At 34.0% G+C, this 12208-nt stretch overlaps 1 protein-coding gene across 5 annotated transcripts in view; it reads left to right on the forward strand.

Annotated features, from left to right (window-relative positions):
* Nucleotides 1-12208, forward strand: part of cert (ceramide transfer protein) — a 139743-nt gene that overhangs the window by 109351 nt on the left and 18184 nt on the right. For all 5 annotated transcript variants that reach the window (XM_088228744.1, XM_088228746.1, XM_088228747.1 and 2 more), the window contains one exon: nucleotides 5948-6151. In XM_088228744.1, coding sequence (XP_088084870.1) covers nucleotides 5948-6151 — 204 coding nt within the window. The remainder of the gene's footprint in view (nucleotides 1-5947; nucleotides 6152-12208) is intronic.

The raw sequence follows: 12208 nt of genomic DNA on the forward strand, positions 1-12208 counted from the left end.
TTGGTTGGAAAATTGGATATAAAAAATGTTTTCTTACACGCGGTAAACATTGTGCGGCGAAGTTTCTTAAAAACGTGAGAAAAACATATATAAATGGACAACTATGAATTACGTCGCAAGTTCTTCCGAATCAGCCGATAATTGAGATAGTGTACCAATTAATTTCCTCATTATTTCATACATACTAGGAAACGCCTAAAATATTTTTCAGTTTTCATGCTTCTACTTAGGCCTGTTAGTTTAATCAACAATATTTTTAGTTCGTATAAATTTTTGTAGACAACGAATGGATTTAATCTCTTAAGGGAGTTTTTATTAATCCCCCCAGGGAGTCTAGTCGGCCTCGTGGTGTAATGAGGTCTCGGGTTCGATTCCCGACATGGTGGATATGAATTATTTATTTTAAAGGGTGTTTTCACACTAGAGTATTTCATAGTCCTGATACCCGAAGCATAAGACTGATCATGTAACCTTCATTAAAGCTGTAGTCTGGTAAAACGCACGCAAAATGAGGAAATTATACGATTTTGCCATTTTAAAACGAATGTTTTTTTAAATCGCGCAATAATAAAAAAATAAAAAACTAGATGGAAACAGTATTTTTTAAGGTATTTCTGTTAAAAATATACCGGTGCCTATAAAGGCAGGTATGAAGGTCATAAAAATGTTAATAAGATATTGTTATAAATTGAATATTACAACTAGAATTATTTATTTTTTTAAAAAGGAATACAATTCTATAAAAAAAGGTTTCAACTAAAATATTTCAATAAATATGTTTTTTTAAATATTATTTTACGTAGAAATAAAGGAAAATGTCACAAAAATCTATGTGATTTAAAATGCTTGTATTTCTTCTCGAAAACAAAATTAAAATTTAGCTTCGGCCACTTTCATTTTCGTCAAATTATTACAACAAATTTTAGTTCGATACTTAGTCTTTATTGAGATCCTAGATACGTAAGTTTAGTCTAAATTTGAAATGGCGTAATCTGCCGGTCTAAAAGTAATTATATTTTAGTTACATAAAACTTTTAAGTATATTTTTAAACAGAAATACCTTAAAAAAATATTGTTTCCATCTAATTTATGTTTTTTAATTTTTTTATTATTGCGCCATTAAAAAAAACTTTCGTTTTAAAATGGCAAAATCGCATGATTTCCTCATTTTGCGTGCGTTTTACCAGACTACAGCCTTAAGCTAAAGACAAGATATTTTGAAATACAAATATTTAAAAACCAACATCAATGTAAACTGTTTAATAATCTATTTTACATAATTTATAATTATAATATAGTTTAGGTATTTAAGCAATATATGACTTAATTTTTTTTTTAATAAAGCAGATAATTGATAAAATCTTGTATTTTATGTAGACTTGTGTGACATCATAGCCAATCAGGAGTTGGATTGTGCCCACGTAGAAGGGCATATAGGTACCATACAAACAAACAAAAACGGTTTTATTCAGACATAAAATGGTATATGTAGCAACGAAGTACCATGACAATCATTGAATTATGTGAAATAAGCATTGTTTTATTTTAAAAAATCAATAAAATTGACTTGATACAGCTTTGCCTGAAAGTTTTTGTTGAATTACTCTAAATAAAACAAAATCTCGTCGTGGGCATAATTCATAATTACGTATATTGTAGTGACTCTTTATTATTGACTAATATTTTCACTATTTAAAACGTCTAATTTATATTTTGATATTTTTCAATATTTTTTTAAATTTTTATTTATTCATATATATGTACATTACAAAATGGAATATCTTAATTCATATATATAGAAATAATTAAAATAATTAGGTAAAATTAGGTATATATAAAAAAATACATAAGTATATATATCTAGAGAATAATACGTTAAAAAAGTAAAAGAATCTTGTAACGAAAAACTCCCTCAGAGACGTGAAAAATGTCAATGTCCAAAGTAATATTGTTCAACATAAAGATAGCCCTTCCAACAGGCATAACCATTGGCAGGTTGGTCCTGTATATCGGAATGTGAAACAGTCTATGCTGACGCTGTCTAAGGTTCGGAACATAAAAGCTTATGATCCGCATAATTTCAGGGTTGTCAATAATACCGCGCAACAATCAAAAGAAGTGCGTAGTTAAATACACATTCTTTCTGGTCTTCAAACTGCTGTAACCAAGCATACCCTGGAGGAACTCAGTAGAATAAAGCCATGGATAATATCCGCACTCCCTCATGTAGAGAAACCGAAGAAATTTCTTCTGAACCCTCTCCACCATAAGATAGTACTTCAACTCACACGGTCCCCAAATCATCGAGCCACTCTCGAGTCTACTTCGCACCAACGAGTTATAAAGAATTCTCAGTACTCGTGTGCTACCAAAAACCTTAATTTACACTGTTTTACCTCGTAATTTACACTGTTACATCTAATTATATTTTGATTTCTTATCGATCCAATAATTTGCTTATGGAGACAATTTAATTGTACAACCAAATTACCCTTGAATCTTTTCGAACTTATCTTAAAACTGAATGGATTTATTTTTACCTTAGAGTAGCCACTGAATGAATAAAAAAGATATAATAAATTACATATATCAATCCTCCCTAATTTTACCGTATCGTGTGGATTTGTACAATACGTATGAAATTCAGCTTCTATGCTTTTTTACGTCGCAATTATTTTGTGTGAATAAAAATAATCTCATACCTGATGAATTTATCGAATGTAATTTGCTTCAGAAATGATTATTATAGTTCATTTTAAACACTAGGTACTCATTAATTTTATTGATTAACTGAAAATCACTTTTGAACATTTGATGGCGTTTGAGCCCAAATAAATAAAGACTTAAATATATACCTGTGATTTGATAGTTTTATGACGAAAGCATTTAACTATTCAAAATAATGTGTCTATATCTGATTGAACATTATCGATTAAAATTTACAATAGGTATTTCAGGTTCAAAGCGATTATTTGTCATTTCATGTGTATAGCTTGTATAGAAGATAGAGGTATGCGCATTGATTATTTTTCCTCAATGCCTTAATTAAAAATGAACCATTAAATCACGTTCCCTAGACTTGATTGATTCAACTTCAATATATTTTTGTTCGCGTGTTTTTACGTTCATGTAGAACAGCTTTTTGTTATTGTCGGACGTAATCGTAAAAATACTGTCAATTCTTGGTGGAGTTATTTTTTTACTATAGATTTCCCCCTCTACCTTTCCCTTATTTTTAGATTAAGGAATATTCTGTTTGTTTATTAGAAATAATTTCAAACGGAAATTTTATTTTTTTACAGCTTGTCCTCGAGCTTACGCCTGTGATTGTTAAAATAGTATTTACTTAACTTTAGTAGGTAAATAAGGAGTGTGCGAAACACGAATTCTTTCATAAGAAAGAATAAATTTTTTATCTTAATTTTACGAGTTTGACACCATTTAAGTCGCCTTTTGTTTTTAGCTTCTTATAAGTATTTCTGAATGAGCGGGGTGATAACGAAGATACATGGTTAAAAACACCGAAATGTTAGGTACTATTTTTTCTAAAGAAACGGAAAGTATTTTTTATATTTAATGGATTGTAAGTAAACGTATTTATATTTAGAAATATTATGCATTTTTTGCGCCCAATGGTGAAAACTGACTGCAGTGTTTGAAAATCTATTTTTTAAGAAAAAATGCGTTATATACTTTCTTATGATTTACCCAAATTTTTGGTACCATTATCTTTTAGTGGTTAATAACAGTGTTAGAAAATGGGAAATACGTTGTGGTAGAGCGGGGTTCGAACCTCGGATCTTCCTATCCAGAGTCCGCGGCACTAGCCACGGAACCACAACTCGTATCAAATTATATTATTCCTTTATTTCATCCTTGAGATGAACTCATCAATATATTTTACTAAGGGTGTTTTTAAAAGTGGACCCGTTTGTTAATTTTGTACCTTCACAGCATTAATTTAGGGTACATTACATTGTACTTTTGTGGCCCATTTCACACCATGGTAAAAATCGTACACGGCACGATAAAATAACATTGCGTGGATTGATATTTATTGTATTGTATTTATTTTTTATTGCATTTATTTAATGCCAGGCAAACTAGTACGCCATGAGGCTGACTAATCTTCACTCGATTTCTTTTTGCAGGATAGCCGCTGAATTAATTAAAAATTCGATATTCGGCCAAATCACTATTCGTGGCATCTCTAATAAATACTATACTCGTATTTTCACATGGGTTAACTATTTCGTAAAACATTAATTTACTAACGTATGTGCATGTGATCAAAATCGGAAATTTCGGGTTTATCTCACTGTTACTTTGGGCTTGCGATATATTTATTATACCTATTAATGTGACTAGTGTCGCGGACTCACGGACCAGAGGTTCGAGGTTCGCACTACGCTCTACCACAACTTGGTTCCCATTTTCTAATAGTGAGTTCTTTAAAACTCGTTGAAAATCGCCCCCTAAAATGGAAATATTTGGGTAAATCGTAAGAACGCAAATATTTCTCTTTCAAAAAAAAAAAAAAAAGTTAATTGCTAAAAGTTTACGAATCAGTTGATGAACACCCCAAAGGCCGCCAAATAAATGTTATGCCTTCATTCAGAGTTCTATTTCACGCCATCGACTAATTGAAATCAAAGCAATTGTTTTTATAACCGGGCAACTGTGGCGCGAATTGGTGTTTGTACAATTTTCACGCCATAAAAATGTTTACATTGTCATTAAATATCGGAGCTAATGGCTCAAGGCCCCTAGTTAAGCGGTTTTCAGCTTGATCGTAAGAGGAAATTGTGCCGTTAACAATCAATTCATTTCAAAGCTTAACATTAGAACATTTATGTTTATTGGGCGTTAACATCAGTTGTGTCTGTTTTTTTCCGAATGAAGAGAACCAGAAGACACGGCAAAAAAATACAACAAATTAGTTAATAATATATTCTTCATCATTTTATAACAAATTAATCAATAATTCATGGCATCTTCATTAAACACTATGCAAATCTCGTGAGCAGCTATGGTAACTTTATTCCCTCGATTGAACGCAAACAGAACAAGGTTTCGAAAATGCTCATTTTCGTCTACTTGACATTCCATTTTGAAGGCTTGTAATAAAATAAAATAATGTAACGTAAAAGCAAACTCAATATTTTGTAGAGTAGAAAATTTTATTTCTAATGACGTATCCTTTTTGTATTATTTTACTTTTGGTACTTATTTTTTAATTTGAAAAAAAAAACGGCTACAACTTATACAAAACACCTAGTACAAAATAACAAAACGTAAGACATATGTTTTTTATTGCAATTTATCACGAACAAAATTTTAATTGTTTTAGTATACGAAAAAAAGTGTTGTGAATCATTAAAAAAAACTTTCTTTGTTTTAAAATAACGCTTTGGCATACAATTATTACCTATAATACGGTCTTTTTACGTTTTTTTTATTAGATATTTTTAAATGCTAATTTTATTTTCACAATGGAGTTCTGGTGCCGACCTTTATGTATAGCGGAGTAGTATAAAATTGGAAAAAACAATGATGAAAGTAGGCTGAAAGGTGTCTAAATGCGATCTCTCAGGCGAATGTGTCGTAAAACTATGTCGAAATCCGTGCATTAAGTCTTAGATTAGCATTATCGACAAAAAGGAGTACTACATTGGTTTGGAGATGTAGAGCGAATAGACAGCGAAATAATGGCTAAAATGAATGCTAATGTTGATGGATTCAGAAAACGAGGAAGGCCGAAAAAGACATGCCATGACGCATGACAAATTCAACAAATACTTGAAGATGGACTTGTCAAATGGCAAAATAATCGGTGCGCGCACTTGAGAATATGTTTTGTATGTAGATGAAGTCTGCATATCTGGACAGAGTGGTATGGCGTTCTATCCTCTGTTTGTTGTTATATTTTGTTTTATTTATCTTTCAGGAAGGACCTCATTCCACGCTACCAGAAGATGAGTTCTACGATGCAGTCGAAACAGGGCTAGACCGAATCGAGGAGGAGAGGAGCGCCCGCCTTGCGCGCCCCCCTGGCGCACGCGTGCTCGCTCCGGGATCTGCGCCACCTCTCGAGCAGCGAGGCGCCGTCACGCCCTATGCACCATTGCTTAAACATCCCCTGTGGCCAGAGGTAATACTTACAGACTTTTAAAAATGGCAGAAATGGATGGAGCACCTTGTACTACGAGGGTTGCTACTTAAGTTTTGAGATAGACAAATAAAAACAAATATTTATAATCGAAAATGGCTTTTGTCGGCCTCGCAATTTATTTTTGATATGCGGGAATAAGAAAAAATCATTGGGTGCCGAATCAGGACTGTACGGCGGATGACCCATTAATTCGATGGTTTGAATGCTCAAAAATTCACTTGTTTGAGCTGATGTGTGACAGCTTGCATTGTCGTGGTGGAGAATGATTTGTCTTCTGCAATTGGTTTCCCTTATTTTTCCGAACACTTCTGGCAAACAAATGGTGGTGAACCATTCAGAATTGACCGTTCTACGTTGCTCTAATGGAACGGTTATTCCGAAAAAAATATGCGACCATTTGCTTCGAAGTGCTTCGTGCGCGAACAACTTTTGTTGGATTTGGCTCATCTTGAAATACCCATGCAGTCGATTGTTGTTTAGTTTCGAGTTCATATGCGTAGATCCATGATTCGTCGTCTGTTACGATCTTATTGACGTCTTTTAAAGCACCGCGATTGAATCTTTAAACATTTGTTTGCACCAATCGACACGAGCCTTTTTTTTCAGCGATTGTCAAATTATGCGGTATCCAACGCGAACAAATCTTTTTGACGACCAAATGTTCATGCAATATTGAATGTATGCGAGTGGAACTAATGCCCAAGTATGCCTCAATCTCACGGTGTGTCACATGACGACCTTGCAATATCAGTTCACGCAAAGCATCGATTTTTTCTGGCACAACAGCCGATTTTGGACGACCTTCACGAAATTGGTCCTGTAACGAAGCGCGGCCACGAATTAATTCAGAAAACCAGCGAAACACGGTGGTTTGAGATGGTGCTTCATCACCAAAAGTCGCACACTGTTGTTGGTTTAATCCACGTCAAAAGTCATAGAAAATCATCGCACGAAAATGTTTACGATTTAGTTCTGTATCTGTTGACAACACAAATATCACTCGTATGACAAAACGTTCTGAGTACGTTTACCATTAAAAATGGCAAACTTCACACTGGTGTTGCCATATCTTAAACTTAAGTAGCAACCCTCGTATATCTGAAAAGGGCCAATGTCGTAAATCACAACATTACAGGAGAGTTATTCGCAGCTATTTTGTGATGTTATAATAAACTGTTTGAGGCGTTTAAGACTATTATCAAATAAAAAATACTATCACATTTGTATGTGTATGTCAAATTGTTAATAATGTATTTTTTTAATTGACATCAACCGTCTACAAAATGCGGGCAAGAAAAAAACGAAATCCGACATTGGCCCTTTTAGACCCAAGACACATAAAAGACGTATGTACGGCTGCTAACTATGGGTATACCAAAAATATTAATGGAGACTTGAATAAGTTCTCGCTGTTTCCCGACTGCAGCCGACTTCATCCAGAAGCTCCACCATTAGGTTTGAAATGACAGTATATATTATTCCGCCGAAGTGTAAACAACATATTTTTTCATGGCGTTAAGCATGTTGAATTTTGTGGCAAAAAAAAAGTATTTCGGAGTTTTACTGCATTACTTTTTTCAAATCTGCAGTTGAAGCACATTGAATTCTTGTGGACACTTACGGCGACCATGCTTTGTCGGAAACGATATGCAGAGTTTAGTTTCGAAGCTTTTAAAATACTGATTTTGATGTTGAAGTTAAGATGTGCGCTCTGGCGCACGGGAAAGGTTTGAAGATGGAAGAATCGGAAGCATTACTAGATGAAGACCCATATCAGACGCAAAACTTGCAGAATCACTAGGAATTGATCACACAACAGTTGACAAACATTTAAACGCATTAGGAATGATTCAAAAGCAAGGAAATTGAATCCCGTTCGAATTGAAGCCAAGAAACGTCGAACAAAAACAGCGGGATTCCTATTAAGTCTCCAATATAAAAATAAATCAATTATGAAGCGTTGCCCCACCCTCTATTATAATATAAAAAGTTGTTGGTAGACTAAGCAACAAAACAATTATATTTTCATGAACTAATCGTATTATCATCGCCACGATGTTTTGAAGTGTTGTCATTTTGAAAATCCCCACTGAAACTTCGAAATTACAACGCCTGCGACGTCACGAGTTCTGGTCAGTGAGTGATCAAAACACACATCTGAACGGTGGAACATAACTGACAAGAAGAAAAGAAACATGGGGTTAACTGGCGTTTATTGTACGAACCGCTGACTTTGACTACGACATCGTTTGCCATGATTAGATTAGATCTTAGGAACGACAAACGATTTGTTTTTCGTTTCTGATATTTAAAAGACAATTATAATTTGTACCCGCTAAATGTCAAAAAACATGGCTACCATGGAAACCAAAAATCTGTTACTGGTTGCAATCGTGATCGCCTGCGGTTGCCACAACAAAACAACGCTATAATTTATTGGCTGTTGCAAACACGTGGTCACCGGTGGTCACATAAACCTGCGATGTTGTGAAACAATGTACAATTAAATACTCTAATTTTTACCACGTATAAGAAAACATTTTTTATATCCAATTTCCAGTAACACTGAACTTCCTCATTGAGATGTTTCATCATCTTAATTAGCTATAATAAGAAATATCTAGTTTTCTACGTATGGCATTGTTTTTAAATTTTGTTTGATTTTTTTTTACTTTTGATATTATTCTCTGAACCTTGCGACAATTTCATTACAAGTTTTGAAAATAATTTTTGAGAAATTGTGCTTCTTATTCCTACCAATAATTTTCTTTACTGTTTGTCATATTGACCGATCATCGCTTCAGTTTGTTTTTGTCCATGAGACCAAAACACAAATCTGCAGAAATAGAGCTTTAAAGTTTTTTTTACGAAATAGGCATAAATAATGACCACAAATTAAGAAAATATTCGTTGAAAAACCCCATACAAGTAAAAAAAAAATTTTTTTTCATTTTGATTTTGTAAATAAAGGCTTTCCCAGAACACCTGTACACTTTTAACTCAATTTTGTTAAAAATGGTCTGTTAAACAAAAACGAACGAAAGCGACGTGATGACAAGCTGCACCTTTTGAGTACCCTATAGCCATAGATCAAAGCAATATTGTTTGTGAAGTAAATATTGATCATCAAATCACTGTGTACTTCATGGTTGAGTGGTCATAAACTACGACCTCACTTCGATGTTTGTTGGCTTGTAAGTGCTCAGGCATTATAGGAAGCTGAAAGACAATTTACTCAGACTTTCAGGGACAGCTCCATGGTTGTCAAAAAAAAAAAAAATTGTTGAAAAAAGTATAAAAATATTTTGAGCGAATCTCATTATACACCATCGCCATAGCAGCTGCGTATTTAGTTACCTGGGATTTGTATGTTAGTGTAATTAGCGTACTGACGAAGAGACGGGTACATCTCGAAACTGGTAGACATAGAAAAGTGGGCAAGTGGTTGTAAATACAATTAATGCTAACATTTTTCAAATTGTTTATCGTGTTTTGAGAAATTGCTGATTCTGCCTTATTTAAGAGATTTACTATGTGCTTGTTGATTTATACCGACAACAACTGCATGACTGCAACAAAAGACTGAGATATTAAAGAAAATAAATATTTGCATCCTTACGATTGGCTCTAATATTTGAAGTAGTTAGAGCGGGTTTTCGTACCTATATTAATTACATTTTTCCATGTCTACTCCCTAGTTGAGGCATATGGTATCCACAAACAGCCTACAGGGCCGCGATTACAAACGCTATCTTCATCGGTACATATTGAGACGGTGTTGAGTAAAATTGATATTTTTGAATGAAAATGTGTATAATTGTATGAAAATTTAAAGTATTTTTACCGGTAACCTGTAATTAAACATGTATAGAAAAAAAATTTTTTTTACTTATACATATTCTATTCTTTCACATAAAACTTAATTGAATTTTTTTGATAAAATTAAAGGCCCTGATTACAATGGGAAGTTAACATTTATCTTAGATTTTATCTACAAAGTAAAATTAAGTTTTCCGTATGAAAAGCGGAAGATGCATACATTTTTTTATTTTCAACATGTTCAATTATAGGTTACCGATGAAAATACTTTAAATGTCCATGCAAATATACTCATTTTTGTACACAATTAACAATTTTTCTTTTTAGACAGGCGAAGATAACTCTGTTATCTTCTCATTGTAATCAGAGCCCTAGTCTCTATCGGCTGCCAGCTCTTATACATCCTCCCAAGTTATATTAGTGTCCCATAGTTCTGAAAACAAACTGCCAAAGAACAGTTAGCAGGATGTCGAGAACCCGATTCCTTGTAAAATAGGCAAACATGCTCATGGTTTTCATGAGGTGTTCGCAGTATATGGCCCAGCCAGCCGTATTGCCTTTGCGTAATGACAGTTGTCACCGGAAGTTGCTATCTTCGTTCTCTTATTTCTTTATTCCTCACAAAGTCGAACCCGATACGTAGACTAATTTTATCATGTCCGGGTGGATGAAAAATACAGTACCGTCTGTGAAATAGAACCGCAGCCCTGGAATAGCCCTTTCGACTTGAGTGCCATTCTAAGGTAAAAATCCTGAAAAAGGAAATCGAGCGGACAGAAGTCCACCCACCTTGTAGTGTAGTGATTGGCTCGTTAGCTTACCATGCTTGAGGTCTTGGGCTGGTATTATGAACTCTTTTATTATATTTATATTATATTTAACTTGCATCTGTAGCGTAAGTCTGATAAAAATGATTGAGGTACGCCGTGATTGGAGTACCAAAGCGGTGCCCTATGTACCACCGGGTGTGGGTAGGGAAATGACATCGAATTTTGTCACTGTTAATTGAGAATTTTGATTGCAAAATGACAATTTAAAAAAAAAACGAACACTTTCTTTTGACATTTGAATTATTACACCCCGTGGTGCTGAAAGCATAGATACTTGCAATTAGCTTCATGTACCCTTATTGCATGCTACCACTCCGGAAACAATAACAGCAAAGTGAAGCCTCCAATACCGTCTCATTACTTGTGAATACACATATTACGACAATGTTGCTGCCACGGTACGGTGTATTGGCTTTCTGACGGCCTTTGCACAGACATGAAGGCAGATTGCACCATTTCAATTGAGGGGGAAATTGAAAGTGCAATCAATAACACATTATCCCGATGTTTTATTATTTGATTGCGGTTTATAAAATTTGTAAAGTTCACACATTTACTATGGAAATATATCGCTATGTGAGAACCTTCACGAATTGACTATTTTCAAATTTTTAATGACGCATGTACTGACTATATTACACACCAGATACTGTGAAATATGCTTATTAATGTGTGTGTAGACTGAAGAACTCAAACTATGCAAATTTTTTATAATGATGAGTCTTAATTGCTAAAATTTGTAGCGAAACTGTAGAATATTCAAATATTCGATTTGGTAAATTGTAAATACCACAATGTTAAATATTTTACAAATTGTGATCAAATAAATTACATTGGTCAGAAAATGGTAGAAGATCTTGTGCAAGATTTGACCCAATGAATACCGGTAAAATCTGTGGTCAAATCAAAAAAATTAGAACACGTCCAATTTTTCAATAAATATTTGAACTAAGATCCTACGCCTGTGATACTGTTAACGTCTACTTAAAATGTCAATGCGTATTTGTTGTTGCTTGTGATATTTTAATATCCTTATTTGTTTTATTGCACTTTTTCACTTCACGCTCGACTTTCTTTTCGGAAAATACTTATTTTCAACGATGTTCACTATCCAAGGTATTTTAGAAACTTGGTGTTGATCGCTGATCGCAGAATAATACATTGCTAGTTGTCAGTGGTTGCGTCGTCGCAGATAGCTCGTTTTGTCAATTGTGAAACTATGTCATTCATGGCGTAGATGTCATGGCGCCGAAAACATCTACGCACCAGAATCAATCACAGAAACTGCCCCTTGTTAAACAGCAAATAAAATGGCCCAAGATTTTGCCCAGAAACTGCACAGGATCTTGCGCAGGATCTTTTACTCAGTGTTTTTAAAACTAGTTTT

This window comes from Micrasema longulum, unplaced genomic scaffold (assembly GCF_059751315.1).
Source record: "Micrasema longulum isolate JH-2025_06_02 unplaced genomic scaffold, ASM5975131v1 h1tg000607l, whole genome shotgun sequence".
Lineage (NCBI taxonomy): Eukaryota > Metazoa > Arthropoda > Insecta > Trichoptera > Brachycentridae > Micrasema > Micrasema longulum.